Source organism: Notolepis coatsorum (assembly GCF_963971535.1).
Source record: "Notolepis coatsorum genome assembly, chromosome: 19".
Taxonomy (NCBI): Eukaryota; Metazoa; Chordata; class Actinopteri; order Aulopiformes; family Paralepididae; genus Notolepis; species Notolepis coatsorum.
Window position 1 is genome coordinate 6,734,732 of NC_140183.1, and position 21,482 is coordinate 6,756,213.

General features: G+C 51.1%; 1 protein-coding gene across 2 annotated transcripts in view; it reads right to left on the reverse strand.

The window, feature by feature from the left end:
- Positions 1 to 21,482, reverse strand: part of atad2 (ATPase family AAA domain containing 2) — a 67,618-nt gene continuing 46,136 nt past the window's right edge. For both annotated transcript variants that reach the window (XM_084336065.1, XM_084336064.1), the window contains 9 exons: positions 21,046 to 21,181; positions 19,622 to 19,818; positions 17,785 to 17,944; positions 13,665 to 13,790; positions 13,224 to 13,382; positions 11,777 to 12,574; positions 7,407 to 7,540; positions 950 to 1,078; positions 1 to 209 (listed from right to left, as the gene is read on the reverse strand). In XM_084336065.1, coding sequence (XP_084192191.1) covers positions 177 to 209; positions 950 to 1,078; positions 7,407 to 7,540; positions 11,777 to 12,574; positions 13,224 to 13,382; positions 13,665 to 13,790; positions 17,785 to 17,944; positions 19,622 to 19,818; positions 21,046 to 21,181 — 1,872 coding nt within the window. In that variant the 3' untranslated portion in view covers positions 1 to 176. The remainder of the gene's footprint in view (positions 210 to 949; positions 1,079 to 7,406; positions 7,541 to 11,776; positions 12,575 to 13,223; positions 13,383 to 13,664; positions 13,791 to 17,784; positions 17,945 to 19,621; positions 19,819 to 21,045; positions 21,182 to 21,482) is intronic.

Here is a 21,482-nt window from a genome sequence, read left to right on the forward strand (position 1 = left end):
TACAATTATGAGAAAACCTTTAATTAAATAAAAGGGGGAAAAAAAAGGTATACAAAGAGTTTATGAAATACAGAAATAGTTCACACTATCTTTCTAGGAAAATAGAAGTGGTATTGTTTGTACATTTACACAACAGAGAGGATGATGGGTAATTGTGTCCCCCGGGAGGACCTCCTTCAGCAGAACTCTTCTACTTCCTGTTCCATCTCCTAATGACAGAAGAAGAAACAACGGCATGAGAGGAGAACTACCACTCATCGGGGCAGCAGCAACCACCATCAGACGTTTCGTGATTTCATCAACATTTGTAAAGAGGATGAAATCAGGGCTATAGTCCCATTCAATATAAAATCATTTATATAAATAAACTGCAATTCCTCTCGAGAGCATCCGTTCTCATTTACTTCTTGAAAGGGTGGATTAAAAAAGAAAAAAAAACAATTGTTAGGACAATTTAATTGAAAGTATTTTTAACTCTCCGCATCCCAGATCCTTTCATTAGGGCCGTGAAGAAATATTGAAGAAAATAATCGATATTGAACAAATCAATTCTCAAAATGCAGATGGGATATTTTAATAAATAATTTTCAGTGGATGTGTTCAGATTTTCACTAAATGTCGTTTCTACCACGTCTCTAGTTCACCTTCAGCTAAACTACGACAGAAACTCGGTTGACTAAAGTACATCTTTTGACAACAATGGCTGAAGCCAGCAAGCCTAATCCAAATTATATTGAATTAAATGTAATTAAAATCGAACAGGACACTGATAATCTAAATCAAACAGACCATAATCAGTGCCACAGGAAGGAAATCCACATGTAAAACATCATCCTCATCTCTTCACCTCTTGCACAAGTTATTACCAATGTTCGTTCAATATCCTTGAGAAAGTTCTGTTGACCAAAATGTTGGTTACAAATTGTATTGCTGTGACTCCTCCACTGACCTGTATTAGTGCCGTCTTGTCGTAGTTTCGTCTGTGTCTGTAGATGCTCTGGCAGAGCAGGGCGTAGAGCTTCTCCAGCTGGTAAACTTCATAACCATCAGTCTTGGACACCACTGTCTCCAGCAGCTCCTGAAGACGGGAGGTGAAACATGAGTCATGGAACTTGTCGTTTGATCACCCAGCGGTAGGGTGACCAGATGCAAAAAGTCCAAAAGCAGGACAACAGTAAGATTTTGGTGGGACAAAGTGGGACAGATAGATAATGTAACATTTTTTATTAGAATAACATGGTCTTCACCGAATAGATAAAGGTTAAATCAAAATAAATACAAATTAAATACAGAATTATATCTCTCCACATTCATCTTGGCACTGGCAGCTGGCTTGTTACCACCTAACATCTGTTTTAAATATTCAAACTTTCAGACCAATGTTTTTTTTTTGCTTCGAAAAGAGGGACATCCTCTCAATATGTGGGACATTCGGTCAAATGGTGGGACAGAACAACCAAAAGGGGGACACCTGGTCACCCTACCCAGCGGTGTAAGTCAAGGGTCATGTGACAATAAAGCAATTATATCAACGGCTTGTATGTCAGTCAAGTATTCTCGGCTTAAATCCTCGTCCCCCAGCCTTGCTGTAACTTTACAGACTAAATCCTCGTCCCCCAGCCTCGCTGTATCTTTACAGACTAAATAAGCCTCGTCCCCCAGCCTCGCTGTAACTTTACAGACTAAATCCTCGTCCCCCAGCCTCGCTGTATCTTTACAGACTAAATCCTCGTCCCCCAGCCTCGCTGTAACTTTACAGACTAAATCCTCGTCCCCCAGCCTCGCTGTAACTTTACAGACTAAATAAGCCTCGTCCCCCAGCCTCGCTGTATCTTTACAGACTAAATAAGCCTCGTCCCCCAGCCTCGCTGTAACTTTACAGACTAAATAAGCCTCGTCCCCCAGCCTCGCTGTAACTTTACAGACTAAATAAGCCTCGTCCCCCAGCCTCGCTGTAACTTTACAGACTAAATAAGCCTCGCCCCCCAGCCTCGCTGTAACTTTACAGACTAAATCCTCGTCCCCCAGCCTCGCTATAACTTTACAGACTAAATCCTCGTCCCCCAGCCTCGCTATAACTTTACAGACTAAATCCTCGTCCCCCAGCCTCGCTGTATCTTTACAGACTAAATCCTCGTCCCCCAGCCTCGCTGTAACTTTACAGACTAAATAAGCCTCGCCCCCCAGCCTCGCTGTAACTTTACAGACTAAATAAGCCTCGCCCCCCAGCCTCGCTGTATCTTTACAGACTAAAGGAGGAAGTGAAGTTGTGTTCATATCCCACCACGGGTTCATGCTGCCCCCTAGTTCTCCCTAGTGCTGCCCCCTAGTTCTCCCTAGTGCTGCCCCCTAGTTCTCCCTAGTGCTGCCCCCTAGTTCCCCCTAGTGCTGCCCCCTAGTTCCCCCTAGTGCTGCCCCCTAGTTCTGCCTAGTTCTGCCCCCTAGTTCTCCCTAGTGCTGCCCCCTAGTTCTCCCTAGTGCTGCCCCCTAGTTCTGCTTAGTGCTGCCCCCTAGTTCTCCCTAGTGCTGCCCCCTAGTTCTCCCTAGTGCTGCCCCCTAGTTCCCCCTAGTGCTGCCCCCTAGTTCCCCCTAGTGCTGCCCCCTAGTTCTCCCTAGTGCTGCCCCCTAGTTCTCCCTAGTGCTGCCCCCTAGTTCTCCCTAGTGCTGCCCCCTAGTTCTCCCTAGTGCTGCCCCCTAGTTCTCCCTAGTGCTGCCCCCTAGTTCTCCCTAGTGCTGCCCCCTAGTTCTCCCTAGTGCTGCCCCCTAGTGCTGCCCCCTAGCTCTGCCTAGTGCTGCCCCCTAGTTCCCCCTAGTGCTGCCCCCTAGTTCCCCCTAGTGCTGCCCCCTAGTTCCCCCTAGTGCTGCCCCCTAGTTCTCCCTAGTGCTGCCCCCTAGTTCTCCCTAGTGCTGCCCCCTAGTTCTCCTTAGTGCTGCCCCCTAGTTCTCCCTAGTGCTGCCCCCTAGTTCCCCCTAGTGCTGCCCCCTAGTTCTCCCTAGTGCTGCCCCCTAGTTCCCCCTAGTGCTGCCCCCTAGTTCTCCCTAGTGCTGCCCCCTAGTTCCCCCTAGTGCTGCCCCCTAGTTCCCCCTAGTGCTGCCCCCTAGTTCTCCCTAGTGCTGCCCCCTAGTTCTCCCTAGTGCTGCCCCCTAGTTCTGCTTAGTGCTGCCCCCTAGTTCCCCCTAGTGCTGCCCCCTAGTTCTCCCTAGTGCTGCCCCCTAGTTCTCCCTAGTGCTGCCCCCTAGTTCTGCCTAGTGCTGCCCCCTAGTTCTCCCTAGTGCTGCCCCCTAGTTCTCCCTAGTGCTGCCCCCTAGTTCCCCCTAGTGCTGCCCCCTAGTTCTCCCTAGTGCTGCCCCCTAGTTCCCCCTAGTGCTGCCCCCTAGTTCTCCCTAGTGCTGCCCCCTAGTTCTCCCTAGTGCTGCCCCCTAGTTCTCCCTAGTGCTGCCCCCTAGTTCCCCCTAGTGCTGCCCCCTAGTTCTCCCTAGTGCTGCCCCCTAGTTATGCCTAGTGCTGCCCCCTAGTTCTCCCTAGTGCTGCCCCCTAGTTCTCCCTAGTGCTGCCCCCTAGTTCCCCCTAGTGCTGCCCCCTAGTTCTGCTTAGTGCTGCCCCCTAGTTCTCCCTAGTGCTGCCCCCTAGTTCTCCCTAGTGCTGCCCCCTAGTTCCCCCTAGTGCTGCCCCCTAGTTCTCCCTAGTGCTGCCCCCTAGTTCTCCCTAGTGCTGCCCCCTAGTTCTGCTTAGTGCTGCCCCCTAGTTCCCCCTAGTGCTGCCCCCTAGTTCTCCCTAGTGCTGCCCCCTAGTTCTGCTTAGTGCTGCCCCCTAGTTCTCCCTAGTGCTGCCCCCTAGTTCTCCCTAGTGCTGCCCCCTAGTTCCCCCTAGTGCTGCCCCCTAGTTCTCCCTAGTGCTGCCCCCTAGTTCTCCCTAGTGCTGCCCCCTAGTTCTGCTTAGTGCTGCCCCCTAGTTCCCCCTAGTGCTGCCCCCTAGTTCTCCCTAGTGCTGCCCCCTAGTTCTCCTTAGTGCTGCCCCCTAGTTCCCCCTAGTGCTGCCCCCTAGTTCTCCCTAGTGCTGCCCCCTAGTTCTCCCTAGTGCTGCCCCCTAGTTCTCCCTAGTGCTGCCCCCTAGTTCTGCTTAGTGCTGCCCCCTAGTTCCCCCTAGTGCTGCCCCCTAGTTCTCCCTAGTGCTGCCCCCTAGTTCTCCCTAGTGCTGCCCCCTAGTTCTGCTTAGTGCTGCCCCCTAGTTCTCCCTAGTGCTGCCCCCTAGTTCTCCCTAGTGCTGCCCCCTAGTTCTCCCTAGTGCTGCCCCCTAGTTCTCCCTAGTGCTGCCCCCTAGTTCTGCTTAGTGCTGCCCCCTAGTTCCCCCTAGTGCTGCCCCCTAGTTCTCCCTAGTGCTGCCCCCTAGTTCTCCTTAGTGCTGCCCCCTAGTTCTCCCTAGTGCTGCCCCCTAGTTCTCCTTAGTGCTGCCCCCTAGTTCTCCCTAGTGCTGCCCCCTAGTTATGCCTAGTGCTGCCCCCTAGTTCTCCCTAGTGCTGCCCCCTAGTTCTCCCTAGTGCTGCCCCCTAGTTCTCCCTAGTGCTGCCCCCTAGTTCTCCCTAGTGCTGCCCCCTAGTTCTCCTTAGTGCTGCCCCCTAGTTATGCCTAGTGCTGCCCCCTAGTTCTCCCTAGTGCTGCCCCCTAGTTCCCCCTAGTGCTGCCCCCTAGTTCTCCCTAGTGCTGCCCCCTAGTTCCCCCTAGTGCTGCCCCCTAGTTCTCCCTAGTGCTGCCCCCTAGTTCTCCCTAGTGCTGCCCCCTAGTTCTCCTTAGTGCTGCCCCCTAGTTCTCCCTAGTGCTGCCCCCTAGTTCCCCCTAGTGCTGCCCCCTAGTTCTCCCTAGTGCTGCCCCCTAGTTCTCCTTAGTGCTGCCCCCTAGTTCTCCCTAGTGCTGCCCCCTAGTTCCCCCTAGTGCTGCCCCCTAGTTCCCCCTAGTGCTGCCCCCTAGTTCTCCCTAGTGCTGCCCCCTAGTTCTCCCTAGTGCTGCCCCCTAGTTCTCCCTAGTGCTGCCCCCTAGTTCTCCCTAGTGCTGCCCCCTAGTTCCCCCTAGTGCTGCCCCCTAGTTCTCCCTAGTGCTGCCCCCTAGTTCTCCCTGGTGCTGCCCCCTAGTTCTCCCTAGTGCTGCCCCCTAGTTCCCCCTAGTGCTGCCCCCTAGTTCTCCCTAGTGCTGCCCCCTAGTTCCCCCTAGTGCTGCCCCCTAGTGCTGCCCCCTAGTTCCCCCTAGTGCTGCCCCCTAGTTCTCCCTAATGCTGCCCCCTAGTTCCCCCTAGTGCTGCCCCCTAGTTCTGCCCCCTAGTTCTCCCTAGTGCTGCCCCCTAGTGCTGCCCCCTAGTTCTCCCTAGTGCTGCCCCCTAGTTCCCCCTAGTGCTGCCCCCTAGTTCTCCCTAGTGCTGCCCCCTAGTTCTCCTTAGTGCTGCCCCCTAGTTCTGCCTAGTGCTGCCCCCTAGTTCCCCCTAGTGCTGCCCCCTAGTTCTCCCTAGTGCTGCCCCCTAGTTCTGCCTAGTGCTGCCCCCTAGTTCTGCCTAGTGCTGCCCCCTAGTTCTCCCTAGTGCTGCCCCCTAGTTCTCCTTAGTGCTGCCCCCTAGTTCTCCCTAGTGCTGCCCCCTAGTTCTGCCTAGTGCTGCCCCCTAGTTCCCCCTAGTGCTGCCCCCTAGTTCTCCCTAGTGCTGCCCCCTAGTTCCCCCTAGTGCTGCCCCCTAGTTCTCCTTAGTGCTGCCCCCTAGTTCTCCCTAGTGCTGCCCCCTAGTTCTCCCTAGTGCTGCCCCCTAGTTCTCCTTAGTGCTGCCCCCTAGTTCTCCCTAGTGCTGCCCCCTAGTTCTCCTTAGTGCTGCCCCCTAGTTCTGCCTAGTGCTGCCCCCTAGTTCCCCCTAGTGCTGCCCCCTAGTTCTCCCTAGTGCTGCCCCCTAGTTCTGCCTAGTGCTGCCCCCTAGTTCCCCCTAGTGCTGCCCCCTAGTTCTCCCTAGTGCTGCCCCCTAGTTCTCCCTAGTGCTGCCCCCTAGTTCTCCCTAGTGCTGCCCCCTAGTTCTCCCTAGTGCTGCCCCCTAGTTCTCCTTAGTGCTGCCCCCTAGTTCTCCCTAGTGCTGCCCCCTAGTTCTGCCTAGTGCTGCCCCCTAGTTCTCCTTAGTGCTGCCCCCTAGTTCTCCCTAGTGCTGCCCCCTAGTTCCCCCTAGTGCTGCCCCCTAGTTCTCCTTAGTGCTGCCCCCTAGTTCTCCCTAGTGCTGCCCCCTAGTTCCCCCTAGTGCTGCCCCCTAGTTCCCCCTAGTGCTGCCCCCTAGTTCCCCCTAGTGCTGCCCCCTAGTTCTCCCTAGTGCTGCCCCCTAGTTCTGCCTAGTGCTGCCCCCTAGTTCTCCCTAGTGCTGCCCCCTAGTTCTCCCTAGTGCTGCCCCCTAGTTCCCCCTAGTGCTGCCCCCTAGTTCTCCCTAGTGCTGCCCCCTAGTTCTCCCTAGTGCTGCCCCCTAGTTCTCCCTAGTGCTGCCCCCTAGTTCTCCCTAGTGCTGCCCCCTAGTTCTCCCTAGTGCTGCCCCCTAGTTCTCCCTAGTTCTGCCCCCTAGTTCTCCCTAGTGCTGCCCCCTAGTTCCCCCTAGTGCTGCCCCCTAGTTCTCCCTAGTGCTGCCCCCTAGTTCTCCCTAGTGATGCCCCCTAGTTTCCCCTAGTGCTGCCCCCTAGTTCTCCCTAGTGCTGCCCCCTAGTTCCCCCTAGTGCTGCCCCCTAGTTCTCCCTAGTGCTGCCCCCTAGTTCTCCCTAGTGCTGCCCCCTAGTTCTCCCTAGTGATGCCCCCTAGTTTCCCCTAGTGCTGCCCCCTAGTTCTGCCTAGTTCTGCCCCCTAGTTCTCCCTAGTGCTGCCCCCTAGTTATGCCTAGTGCTGCCCCCTAGTTATGCCTAGTGCTGCCCCCTAGTTCTGCCTAGTTCTGCCCCCTAGTTCTCCCTAGTGCTGCCCCCTAGTTCTGCCCCCTAGCTCTGCCTAGTGCTGCCCCCTAGTTCTCCCTAGTGCTGCCCCCTAGCCCCCCCCCCCCCTGGTTCTGCCTAGTGCTGCCCCCTAGCCCCCCCCTGGTTCTGCCTAGTGCTGCCCCCTAGTCCCCTCCCTAGTTAAGGGCTCATTATCGCAATACTACAGCTGTGTCGAAGTGTAGTGCGACCCTGGTATGAAGTGCAGTGCGACCCTGGTACCAAGTGTAGTGCGACCCTGGTACGAAGTGCAGTGCGACCCTGGTACCAAGTGTAGTGCGACCCTGGTACGAAGTGTAGTGCGACCCTGGTATGAAGTGCAGTGCGACCCTGGTACCAAGTGTAGTGCGACCCTGGTACCAAGTGTAGTGCGACCCTGGTACGAAGTGCAGTGCGACCCTGGTAGACAACGTCCTAGGACTGTAAACAAGTATTATTGTTTACCTTTAGCTTCTCTCTGTCCACCACTAGCTGAGGTGTCTCCTGGTCCAGGATCTGCAGGGCCTTGTCCACGTCCACCATCTGCTGCTGCAGCGCTGTGTGCTTCGAGCCCCGCGTCATACGCCTCGCACCCCGATCTGAAGGCAACACACACACACACACCTTGGAATGACTATACGTGTGAGAAGAGAGTAGTATTGGGAAGTATGAGGAGCTAGCCAAGATGAGGAGCACGTTCAGCCACAGACTCATACCCCCCCTGACACTCCACTAACTGCCTCACAGACTCATACCCCCCTGACACTCCACTAACCGCCTCAGCCAGTCCTTCGTATCGGCGGCCATCAGGCTCCACAACAGTGGGCTGATTTTAGAATATTTCAGATAGTGAAATTAAATGTTTATATCATCAACTATCCAGTTAGTATTTATAGTGTAACGTTTGGCTACTTTAAAGGGGAGATGAAGCATAGCAATATAAACAGTCATAGCATCAAATTAGTATTTAGATAAACCACAGAAGAAAAAAAATCACGTTATAAAAATAAGGCGTTTCTAAGAAAAAACTATTTGTTATGTCCATTTATGTAGCATAAATCAACATAGGCGCCGCCATTTTGTTGCTGACGTCACGGAGATGGTTTCGCCCAAAGGCGGAGCCTCCCACCTTAGAGAATTGCACGCTGTAGCAATATTATTAGGCTCCTCAAATATCGTTATTCAGAAAAACACATTTATGTAATATTTTACAGCATTGAGCAATACCAACAGGGGGATGCTGCATATGTATGCTCTGTCATCTTTGAGATGGTGAGACCTGCAGTTGGCACTGTGTGAGGCCACGACATTTGAGCAAATTAATAATACTGCATGTTCTGAAGGTCCAGATTCATAATTAGAATGAGTTCAACAGAAAAGTATAGATTAGGCTATCACCTAAAGTCTGTTGGTTGCTATACGAGTTCAGCCTCAACCGAACTCAGTCTAAAGGTCTATTCTGTCTCTATAATGCCCGAAACGTGGTCAAATGCATGAAAGACGCAGGAGTTTGGGATGTATGGCCCACACGCTCCAGCTGGCTGTCCAGTGTCCCCGCTAATGTTCCGAGACATATTTATATATTTGTATAATTGTTAGGCTATTTGAATCCACCATTTAGGGCTGGTGTATTCAAATAGCCTAACAAATTAAATGTAATATGTCTCGGAACATTGGCCCGCAGATGCACCACTGCAAACCAAAGAAATGTGAAGTCAAGAAGTCAAAACGAAGTTTAGCGTGTTTTAGGCTATAGCCTAAAAAAAAAGTTGCCTTTTACCTTTTTAGTGTTTAGCCTATTAACCCTTTTTTCGCCAAGAACGTGTTACCACGTCATTGCTCGCCATGCGTAATCTGCCAATGACGCCGTAAGGCGTCTTTGAGATCAATATTTCAAAAATCTGTGATGGCAATCATATTTCACCCACGGAGACTGGAGATCTCCTGTTGATCTCCTCTCAACTCTCTAACGGTTCAAGAGCGCCATCTGGTGGCCGATCGGCGGATCGCCCAAACAGGAAATGAGCGGCAGGAAGTGGTGCTCATCCATATTCGGTCCGGCCACTCGCTATCGCTCGCGAGACTCGAGCTCGACACACTGGATAGCGATCCGTTGCCAATAACTCGATAAACAACATGATTTGGACGTATATATTATTATACAACCTGGAAATGGATCGCATATATCAAAATCGCATAATGGCGAACTTTCTGCTCCATGCTGACCATCCAACGGTCAGAGGAAGCTGCGGTAAGTTTCAGCGTGTTTGAATATTATGATCCATATAAACTGCTGTGATCTATGTATCGCCCATACTACATGAATGATTTAACGTCGGCCACGGACTTATAAACCCCCCCCCCCTGGTCACCAGCAGATGATGAGGCATGACGCTTAGGACCTTGTACAATTGAAATTTTTTATCTGACGCCAATCGGTATCAAACTACATTTGATGATCTATTGTATTTAGGGCTATAAATCACGTTCTACAGAATGCTGCAGAAAACGATAAAAACATATTTATACTTTAGACCATATTTTAGTATGAATATGTGAATGAAAAAGTAGAACGTTGCTACATCCTAAACGATGGATACTTGACGTTGAATGGGCCATAGTAATGTCAATTTAGCAACACAATTTAAAAAGTTATAGCCCTGCAAAGAAGGGGAACATCTCCATAGATTTACAGTACTGGCAGACAGTGGATTAAGATCAGAATAATCCCTGGCAGATAAAGGGTTAAATAGGCTAATTGTTTTTTTTATTGATTTTAACTTTCAGCCTGTTAATTAATGTGTCGTTAATTCAGTATTTAACTTCTTGAATTCATATTTATTTAGGCTAATTAAAAACACAAATGTTATGGACATCTAATTTAATTATCTGCTTATTTATTAATGCTTCAATTCATTCAGAAATGTTGCAGCAAACGATCCATATGTGCATTTGTTTACATAATGATAACGTACATAAATAACATTATTGAGGGAGGAAAAAAAGGAAACTGATACCTACTTCACCCTGTTAGTCAAGTTGAACTATCGCTCTGACTCAGACTGTGGGTGTGGGGGGGGGTGTCTCGCAGATAATACAATAGTATAATTATATAATATATATTTTTTCTGTAGGTAACGTTACATTTGGTTGACAATTTACTGACTGACTTTCACGACACTCCATATTTACGTAGCTATCTAACCAGCACTGTAAACCGGACCCAGCCCAAACCATCACCGTGACGTCACCATCCAGCTAAATCTAAAATGGCGGCGCCCATGGCAAAAACGGGGAAATTACATTTGAGTTTTCAGACAAATAAGCAGGATTTCACATTTGATTATAGGACCATGTCTTACCCAAGGTACACAACAAACAAACTAGGCTCATATTGTTTAACGCTGAGGTCTGGGCTTTATTGTGTTTCTGACCCGGTTCGGTCGGTATCCCTTAAAAGTACAGAGTTCGGTACCTGTTGTGAAGGGCCAGATTAAACTGAATATATATATGTATCGTTTGATATACTTTGTATATTATTTATATATATACACGGAATATCCCTTTACCTGCGTTCAGATCAGAGTAATATTCGCTCTCCTATTGGACAGCGCCTCCAGGCGCCAACGCGCAAGCCCCCAACGGCAAGTTCAAAGACAACTGCAGGCATGTCAGAACATGCCCAGAGTCAGCGTAGTAATACGAGACAAGGACTGAGGTTGGGACTAGATGTTCACTTAAGTATAAATACGGCGCAGGTGTAAACAGCAGCGCTTCGTTCATTCAGTACCTTACCCACCTTCACCACGAGTCAACGTGCAAGTGAAGTGAGCAACCTTGCGTCTAAATAAGCATTGAGAACCGCGTGCGAATAGAATGTTAAAGTGTCAGAGTTTAATGAAGTAACGTTGAGTTCGACTTAATCTAATGTGAAGTCAATAGTCGATCATTTATTGTATATCGTGCGGCCACAGTTCTTCCGTGTGTAGCATTACCCATCGGTTCGTCGTGTCTTTAGCTAGTGCACTTAACCAGGCTGTGTGGCCTAAATACGTCGCCCACACCCGAGGAGTCCTAGGCGGGAACCGTTGGACATGTACACAGGAGAATCGGCGCTGGCGATTGCAGAACCATTCCTGGTTGGATTATATTGATTTGGGACGTGACTACTGGAGAAGAGCACCGTTGATTTCCACTATCGTTTGGGATTTAACCTTGTGAGGATTACCACTCGGGCCTGCCTCGTGGACGGGGCTGGCTAGCTGTCATCAATGCTGTCGAGCATCTTGGATTACAACTATTGCTTTGGCTGCTGATCAAGGGAGTACAAGCACCGACTCCTGTATCTGGAGTCTCTTTATTCCCCATTGAATCAGACGAAGTACCCGAACATTCCTCTACCCTCCAGGCCTTACACCCCGGAGGGAACCCATTGTCTCCAGTTGGTACCAGTGTTGCCCTATATAATTGCTACTATACAACAGGTGGCGTCAGCTTAGACCCATCATAGTATTCCTGCTATTCTTAGTGACTTATGCTCTTGACTGACTTTACGTATATTCTTCGCCATACAAGCGCGACCCTAATTCTCATTCTGTAACCTAACGTTGCTTAATAATAATAAATTACCCTCCAATAGTATTTCTGTGTCAATGCCGTGTTCTTGTGGGTGTTCACCATCTATATTTGATGTACTGTTTGGCCAGTAATTAAAGTACATAACTAGCAGTGGTTTAATCTATCACAATCTTTAATACAGTCAGGGTTTTGTAACCCCTCAGTTACAGTACCCATACCTACTAACGACTGTACCCAACCCTATATATAATACACACCTGCTCCAGGCTCCTCCTCCCGCTCGGCTCCAGGGGGGTCCGTGGTGGAGGTCTGCTGCCCGGGGGCCGTGCTCTCTTCCTGGGTGAGGCCGCCGCTGTGTGTCCCCTCCACCTCCATGGGCTCTTCCTGGCTCTTCCGCTCCGCCCCTCCCTCTGCCGTGGTCACTGGGCTCTTCCGCTCCGCCCCTCCCTCTGCTGTGGTCACTGGGCTGTTCTGCTCCGCCCCTCCCTCTGCTGTAGTCACTGGGCTGTTCTGCTCCGCCCCTCCCTCTGCTGTGGTCACTGGGCTCTTCTGTTTTGCCCCTCCCTCTGCTGTGGTCACTGGGCTCTTCTGTTCCGCCCCTCCCTCTGCTGTGGTCACTGGGCTGTTCCGGCCACCTCCCTCCGCTGCGGCCGGCCGACCCATATCCTGAGGACGCCCCGCAGCGGTTTCTACCTCTGAGTCCGACGGCTTCTGGCTGTTCTTTTCACACCCCCCCTCCCCTGCACTGGTCTGGCTGTTCCGCTCACCTCCCTCCCCTGTGGCTCGGCTCTTCTCTTGCCCTCCCTCCTCCATGGATTCCTCCCGGTCGGCCCGTTCCTTCTGAGCGTGCGCCGCCGCCGCCCGGGACGACCCATGAGTCACTCTCTGCTCCTCCTCGCTACAGACTCCTCCCCCCTTCTCCTCTTCCTCTCCCTCCTCCTCCTCCTCCTCCTCGGACAGGAGGCGCGAGTCGTCTCTGGAGGCGTGGGAGGACGACCGTTTCTTGGCAATGATGCCGTTAGACCAGCGACTCTTCCTGCGCTTCTTCTTCTGGGCTGGAAGGAGGGATGAGAGAGAGGAGGGATGAGAGAGGTGGGATGAGAGAGAGGAGGGATGAGAGAGGTGGGATGAGAGAGAAGGAGGGATGAGAGAGGAGGGATGAGAGAGGAGGGATGAGAGAGAAGGCGGGATGAGAGAGAGGAGGGATGAGAGAGAGGAGGGATGAGAGGAGGGATGAGAGAAGGAGGGATGAGAGAGGAGGGATGAGCACTACAACTCGTACACCTTACTGTAAATTGTACCTAAATTGTACCTCATCCCATTTCTGCTTTGCACTATATAGTATTGTATATTAGTACATTGCATAGTATATTGTATGGTAACTCAGTTACTTCTATTCTGCATCGAACATTGTACATATGTCTATACTGAACACTGTGACTTCTATTTTTACTTCTATTTTTACATGCTATACTATTTTATTTTACTATTTTACTTATCTTGTCTAGCACAGTCTCTGGAGCGTAACAGTAAGAAGCATTTTGTATAAAAGTATTCTGTACTTCTGTATGACAACTATTAAAGAAACTTGAAACTTGAGGGATGAGAGAAGGAGGGATGAGAGGAGTAGGGATGAGAGAGAAGGAGGGATGAGAGAGCCCTATATCTTGCTACCGTGTGAGATCAAAGAGCACAGTGACCCACCGGAGTGTCTGGGCGTGGTTGCCGTGGAGACAGGTGTGGAGGCGGCGGTGCCGGAGGGCTCCTCGGCCGGGCTGGTGTCTCCGGGCCTCGGCTCGGCCGGCGGGGTCTGCTGGGGCAGGACGTGGTAGTAGGAGGGAGCGAAGCGAGACGTGGAGCAACCTGGAGAGAGATGGGACACCGTGAGGGATGAGACGAGAAACCATGAGACACCATGAGGGACGGGACGGGACACCATGAGGGACGGGACACCATGAGACACCATGAAGGACGAGACGAGACCACGGTGTCAAATCGCCTTTCCGTGGCCCAGTTGGGGTCCCACAAGGATCCATACTTGGGCCTCTGCTTTTTTCTTTGTACATTAATGATCTACCTGAAGTACTATGTAGAACAGGTTTGAGAACCACTGACCCAGACAGACAGACAGACGGGCACACATACCTCCTCTCTTGCTGCGCGACTCCTTGATCTCCTCGCAGATCTTCTCAAAGTCCTCGTCCAGCTCGTCTCTGACGATGGCGTGGAGCGTGTCCTTCAGAGCACAGGCTCTGTGGCGGATCTGACGGTCTGGGAGAAACACACACATTCTTATTACTTAACTCTGTCTTCAGTTCTATTTATTAACATAGAAGTTAGAACACACACATTCTTATTACTAAACTCTGTTCACTTCTATTTATTAACATAGAACACACACATTCTAGGGATGCCCTGATCGCGATCGGCCAGCGATCGGTATTGGCCAATATTCATTATAAATATGAGATTGAGGAATTCCGATAATGCTTTCTAGTCGCCGATTGCGAAAACCGATCGCAGACGCGCACGAAAAACATGATCCAATTCTCAGCGGAGGTGAAATCTCGCTGTCTTCTCTCCTACTACTCACACGGGCTGTGCAGTGCACGCATTGCCCCTCCCCTCCGCCTCACAGACCCGTCTCGTCAACAAATCCTCTCATTCGCTCCGAAGATGGCAAGAGTCCTAGCCTCCGCAACTTGTCGTGACAGCTCCTCTTTCAACATCACTGAAGCATTAAACAAAATGGCCCAGTAAACTATTCACTTTAGTTTAATACATGAGGCGTTGTCTAACGTTATCTAGCTGGCTAGCTACTGATAGCTCATAATATCAACGTCAGTGATGACATCATTGGCATTCGTTTTTGCAGCCGTTGGCTAGCGTTAGCTAACTAGCTATCGTTCTTCTGTTGGCTAACGTTAGCTACCTAGCTACTGTTTAAACAAAATGGCCCAGTAAACTATTCACTTCAGTTTAATACATGAGGCGTTGTCTAACATTATCTAGCTGGCTAGCTACTGATAGCTCATGATATCAACATCTGATAACATCATTGGTCTCATTAGACGATCGGTGAACGGTGGCAAAAAAACGTGATCGGGGCATCCCTAACACATTCTTATTACTTAACTCTGTTCACTTCTATTTATTAACATAGATTTCCCTCATGGATGCAATTACTGGCTAATTATCACTGGGTTGAAAAGATATAAATTGCTACATTTATAATAAATTGGTGTGTCTGTGTGTGTGTGTCTCCACCTGAGGGGTCTCTGTCTGGGTTGTGTCTCTCTCTACCTGAGGGGTCTCTGTCTGGGTTGTGTCTCTCTCTACCTGAGGGGTCTCTGTCTGTGTCTCTCTCTACCTGAGGGGTCTCTGTCTGGGTTGTGTCTCTCTACCTGAGGGGTCTCTGTCTGGGTTGTGTCTCTCTCTCTACCTGAGGAGTCTCTGTCTGGGTTGTGTCTCTCTCTCTACCTGAGGGGTCTCTGTCTGGGTTGTGTCTCTCTCTACCTGAGGGGTCTCTGTCTGAGTTGTGTCTCTCTCTACCTGAGGGGTCTCTGTCTGAGTTGTGTCTCTCTCTACCTGAGGGGTCTCTGTCTGGGTTGTGTCTCTCTCTACCTGAGGGGTCTCTGTCTGTGTCTCTCTCTACCTGAGGGGTCTCTGTCTGGGTTGTGTCTCTCTACCTGAGGGGTCTCTGTCTGGGTTGTGTCTCTCTCTACCTGAGGGGTCTCTGTCTGGGTTGTGTCTCTCTCTACCTGAGGGGTCTCTGTCTGGGTTGTGTCTCTCTCTACCTGAGGGGTCTCTGTCTGGGTTGTGTCTCTCTCTACCTGAGGGGTCTCTGTCTGGGTTGTGTCTCTCTCTACCTGAGGGGTCTCTGTCTGGGTTGTGTCTCTCTCTACCTGAGGGGTCTCTGTCTGGGTTGTGTCTCTCTCTACCTGAGGGGTCTCTGTCTGGGTTGTGTCTCTCTCTCTACCTGAGGGGTCTCTGTCTGGGTTGTGTCTCTCTCTACCTGAGGGGTCTCTGTCTGGGTTGTCTCTCTCTACCTGAGGGGTCTCTGTCTGGGTTGTGTCTCTCTCTACCTGAGGGGTCTCTGTCTGGGTTGTGTCTCTCTCTCTACCTGAGGGGTCTCTGTCTGAGTTGTGTGTCTCTCTACCTGATGGGTCTCTGTCTGGGTTGTGTCTCTCTCTCTACCTGAGGGGTCTCTGTCTGAGTTGTGTCTCTCTCTACCTGAGGGGTCTCTGTCTGGGTTGTGTCTCTCTCTACCTGAGGGGTCTCTGTCTGGGTTGTGTCTCTCTCTACCTGAGGGGTCTCTGTCTGGGTTGTGTCTCTCTACCTGAGGGGTCTCTGTCTGGGTTGTGTCTCTACCTGAGGGGTCTCTGTCTGGGTTGTGTCTCTACCTGAGGGGTCTCTGTCTGGGTTGTGTCTCTCTCTACCTGAGGGGTCTCTGTCTGGGTTGTGTCTCTACCTGAGGGGTCTCTGTCTGGGTTGTGTCTCTCTCTACCTGAGGGGTCTCTGTCTGGGTTATGTCTCTCTCTACCTGAGGGGTCTCTGTCTGGGTTGTGTCTCTCTCTACCTGAGGGGTCTCTGTCTGGGTTGTGTCTCTCTCTACCTGAGGGGTCTCTGTCTGGGTTGTGTCTCTCTCTACCTGAGGAGTCTCTGTCTGGGTTGTGTCTCTCTCTCCACCTGAGGGGTCTCTGTCTGGGTTGTGTCTCTCTCTACCTGAGGGGTCTCTGTCTGGGTTGTGTCTCTCTCTCTACCTGAGGGGTCTCTGTCTGGGTTGTGTCTCTCTCTCTACCTGAGGGGTCTCTGTCTGTGTCTCTCTCCACCTGAGGGGTCTCTGTCTGGGTTGTGTCTCTCTCTCTACCTGAGGGGTCTCTGTCTGGGTTGTGTCTCTCTACCTGAGGGGTCTCTGTCTGGGTTGTGTCTCTCTCTACCTGAGGGGTCTCTGTCTGGGTTGTGTCTCTCTCTACCTGAGGGGTCTCTGTCTGGGTTGTGTCTCTCTCTACCTGAGGGGTCTCTGTCTGGGTTGTGTCTCTCTCTACCTGAGGGGTCTCTGTCTGAGTTGTGTCTCTCTCTACCTGAGGGGTCTCTGTCTGGGTTGTGTCTCTCTCTACCTGAGGGGTCTCCGTCTGGGTTGTGTCTCTCTCTACCTGAGGGGTCTCTGTCTGGGTTGTCTCTCTCTCTACCTGAGGGGTCTCTGTCTGGGTTGTGTCTCTCTCTCTACCTGAGGGGTCTCTGTCTGGGTTGTGTCTCTCTCTCTACCTGAGGGGTCTCTGTCTGGGTTGTGTCTCTCTCTCTACCTGAGGGGTCTCTGTCTGGGTTGTCTCTCTCTACCTGAGGGGTCTCTGTCTGGGTTGTGTCTCTCTACCTGAGGGGTCTCTGTCTGTGTGTGTGTGTCTCTACCTGAGGGGTCTCTGTCTGGGTTGTGTCTCTCTCTACCTGAGGGGTCTCTGTCTGGGTTGTCTCTCTCTCTACCTGAGGGGTCTCTGTCTGGGTTGTGTCTCTCTCTCTACCTGAGGGGTCTCTGTCTGGGTTGTGTCTCTCTACCTGAGGGGTCTCTGTCTGAGTTGTGTCTCTCTCTACCTGAGGGGTCTCTGTCTGGGTTGTGTCTCTCTACCTGAGGGGTCTCTGTCTGAGTTGTGTCTCTCTCTACCTGAGGGGTCTCTGTCTGGGTTGTGTCTCTCTCTACCTGAGGGGTCTCTGTCTGGGTTGTCTCTCTCTACCTGAGGGGTCTCTGTCTGGGTTGTGTCTCTCTCTCTACCTGAGGGGTCTCTGTCTGGGTTGTGTCTCTCTACCTGAGGGGTCTCTGTCTGTGTCTCTCTCTACCTGAGGGGTCTCTGTCTGGGTTGTGTCTCTCTCTCTACCTGAGGGGTCTCTGTCTGAGTTGTGTCTCTCTCTACCTGAGGGGTCTCTGTCTGGGTTGTGTCTCTCTCTACCTGAGGGGTCTCTGTCTGGGTTGTCTCTCTCTACCTGAGGGGTCTCTGTCTGGGTTGTGTCTCTCTCTCTACCTGAGGGGTCTCTGTCTGGGTTGTGTCTCTCTACCTGAGGGGTCTCTGTCTGTGTCTCTCTCTACCTGAGGGGTCTCTGTCTGGGTTGTGTCTCTCTCTCTACCTGAGGGGTCTCTGTCTGGGTTGTGTCTCTCTCTACCTGAGGGGTCTCTGTCTGGGTTGTGTCTCTCTCTACCTGAGGGGTCTCTGTCTGGGTTGTGTCTCTCTCTCTACCTGAGGGGTCTCTGTCTGGGTTGTGTCTCTCTCTCTACCTGAGGGGTCTCTGTCTGGGTTGTACTCCAGGCAGTTCTGCCAGATCAGGTCCACGTCCTGCTGGAACTCCTGGACCGTCACGTAGCGGTGGAGGTCGATCCTGGAGAGGGCGGTGGACAGGTCCATGGGCTGTTTGATCACCTCAGCGTAGTCTGGAACCTAAAAAAAAAAAGACTCATTTAATCAGATGAATCACTTTATTCAAATTGAGGATTTAGCTTGAGGATATTTATAAAAAAAAAAAAAAAAAAAAATTATAATAATAATAATAATAATAAATAATAATAATAGGATTACATCATAAAATATGACGACGGACCTTCAAAGCTTCATTCGAATACTTCAATAGAAGCTTTGAATGTTAAAAAATGACATTCGTTACAGCCCTAGCCGAGTGATCTGTATGTGTGCTTTCTCAAATATTCCGGAAAGCAGGTTTGAACATAAAGACTGAAAGCAACAAACGGAAGGATTTAGTTCCGACACAGTTGGAAATAGAGAAGCTGGTGTCAGTCAGTGACCAGCAGGACGTCCAGACAGCTGTCCAGCTGGCTTCACAACAGCTGCATCGCCCATGTGTTGAATACCGTGCTCTCAAGCTAGGGATGTGCATGACTGACCAAAATCATTTACGAATAGTCTACTGTTCTTAACTCATTGGCCGCCAAAAACGAGTATTCTCGTGTTTCGTCGCCAAAGGTTGAGCGCCAAAAACGAGTTCTCGTTTTTAGATCCTTTGATCCACATTCTAAACACTCGCTCGGAGCTGCCTGTGTCTCCCTGGCACCGCTGCCTACGTTAAAATTGCAATGATGATCGAATCCCGCCAGGTGGCCGTATCGCCTACCCTTTGAACTGGGTATGGTCTCTCGGTCTTTCTCTCTCTGCTTTTTTTTGCTGCAGGAACTCGTCCCCCTCAGAGGGAATCAGGACAGAGCAATCGGTCGGAGATTTGATGCCTCAAACCTATCGTTTCCCGTATGATAGCCATGCCCAATATACACAAGTAATTGCGATCGCGATGGGACTGGGATTTATTCATTTTGGAGTACCTTCTGACTAAGGTAAGGTCTATTTTAGGTAACCTGCTGGTATTTTTTTTTACCTAAAACATGGTTTTGTACCGATCACAGTGTCGTATTTTACCGAACCTAAAACATAATAATATAATAATGCAGGACCTGTCGCAGAGGTCTTTATTCGGCATGCAACAACACTCAATGTTTTAGCGGCACACAGTGTTTAGTTTTTAAACACACACACACACACCGGAACACACGAGCATGCATTGTCTTTAGGATCGCCGATGCGATACTCCTCTGCGATTAACCCATCCTGTCGTTCTTCCCCCCCCCCCCAAGGGCAGCCGGGAGCAGACGAGGGCTGTGGTGTGAGCCACGGCCGGGGACCATCCAAGTGCTCCTGCCCGTCTTCGTCACGGACGCGACAGCGTTAGCTGTGCATGTTTGCATGTTTTTCCATTGGGTTTCTCTTATCGGGGGGAGGAACCCTTGCGAGCACGTGGGGAGAACATGCAAACTCCACACAGAAAGGCCTGGGAGATACCCCACCTGGGTACCTGGCATCGCGGAAACCTGGTCCCCAAGCGGGAATCAAACCCTGGACCTCCTTGCTGTGAGGCGACAGTATTAACCACTACACCACCGTGCCGCTACATGCTTTTGGTAACGATCGCAGTTTCGAGGTAATGGATGCTGTCTTTTACTCAATCAATCAATCAATCAATCTCACGATCTAGAAAAAAAGACTGGATTATTTTGGAAAGGGGCGATGTTTAGCATGGAATAGCACACAAACTGAAGAATGTAATCCTACCTCCTCTAAGTCCACGGGCTTGGTGAAGGCCTTGAAGCGCTTGTCCTGAGAGAGCCGGTTGGTGACGTCGCGCAGGAAGAGGCGGAGCTCCCTGAGCGTGTCTTCCTCCTGCTCCTCCAATCGCTGCAGCTCCTTCTCAGTCAGGGGGCGGGGCTGAGCGGGGGGGGCCACGGGGAGCACCTCCAGAGCCTGGAGCACTGGGGAGAGAAGGAGAGCATGAGGGGAGAGCATGAGGGGAGAGGAGGAGAGGGGAGAGGAAGAGGAGGGGAGAGAGGAGAGCATGAGGGGAGAAGAGGAGGGGGGGAGAGGAGAGGAGGAGAGAGAGGAGAGCATGAGGGGAGAGGAGGAGGAGGGGAGACCATGAGGGGAGAGGAGGGAGAGGAGGGGAGAGGAGGAGGAGGGAGAGGAGGGGAGAGGAGAGGAAGAGGAGGGGAGGGGAGAGGAGGGGAAGAGGAGGGGAGAGGAGGAGGAGGGAGAGGAGGGGAGAGCATGAGGGGAGAGGAGGAGGAGGGAGAGGAGGAGGAGGGAGAGAGGAAGAGGAGGAGGGAGAGGAGGAGGGAGAGCAGGGGAGAGGAGGAGGAGGGGAGGAGGAGGGAATTATTTTTCCTTAAACATTTTTTTTTACCTAGACTTCACTCAGGTGTATTATTGATACTCTCATTGATACTATGTTTGTTTCTTTCTGAAGTGTGTGTGTGTGTGAGAGAGAGAGAGAGAGAGAGAGAGAGAGAGAGAGAGAGAGAGAGAGAGAGAGAGAGAGAGAGAGGGGGGGGGGGGGGGTGACATTTACATTGGTGGGTGAGAGAGATGAGGAAGGGGCAAGAGAGAAAGAGAGCTGGGAGAGTGTGTGTGTGTGTGTGTGTGAGAGAGAGAGGGGGGGGAGCGGGGGTGTGAGTCCTCAGCCCTTGTGTAGGTGAATGTAACAAGTTCCTAACGTTTTCTTCCCCGTATTATTTCATGCACACTTTATTCATTGTTTTAAATTATTATTTTCTTTTAAGTTATTTTGTGCATCACTCCGTTTTGAATTTGATGCAAATTTGTAATGCATTATGGTCATCCTTTTGTGTTAAATGGCTGCATAAAGCAAGCATTTGTCGACTCTCATGTTGACTCTCACGATTGACGGCACTAATATATATACACACATACACATTAGGGCTAACCTCGACTAGTCAAATAGTCGACTAATCGATCGAAAGGAGCCGACTGCCAATGATTTTTTTTTATCTTTGACTGTCGGCAAATTTTGGTCAAAGTCGACTATACTCAAATCCTTTGTCGGGGACAGGCCTAATACACATATATATATACACACACACACACACACACACACACACACACACACACACACACAAACAAAAAAACAATACGACTAATATATAGAGAACTTAGAAGGAAAGGCGATGATGAACAGGACTCACCAGCCTTCTTCCTGGAGGGCGGGGCCTTGGCAGCCTGGTGCACGACCACGTCCTCGAAGAAGCCCCTGCGCTCCCTGCTGGAGGGAACCTGCACCTGGAACACCTCCCCATGCTCCACACGGAACAGCTCCTGCACCTGGAGAGAGAGAGAGAGAGAGAGAGAGAGAGAGAGAGAGAGAGAGAGAGAGAGAGAGAGAGAGCGGTCAGGGTGAGAGAGAGAGAGAGAGAGAGGTCAGGGTGAGAGAGAAAGGTCAGGGTGAGAGAGAGAGAGAGGTCAGGGTGAGAGAGAGAAAGGTCAGGGTGAGAGAGAGGTCAGGGTGAGAGAGAGAGAGAGTGAGATAAAGGGATGAGAGATAAGGAGAGGGGGAGAGAGATGGATAGAGTGGGAGAGGGAGGAAGAGGAGAGAGATGGAGATAGTGTGTGTGTGATTGAGTGT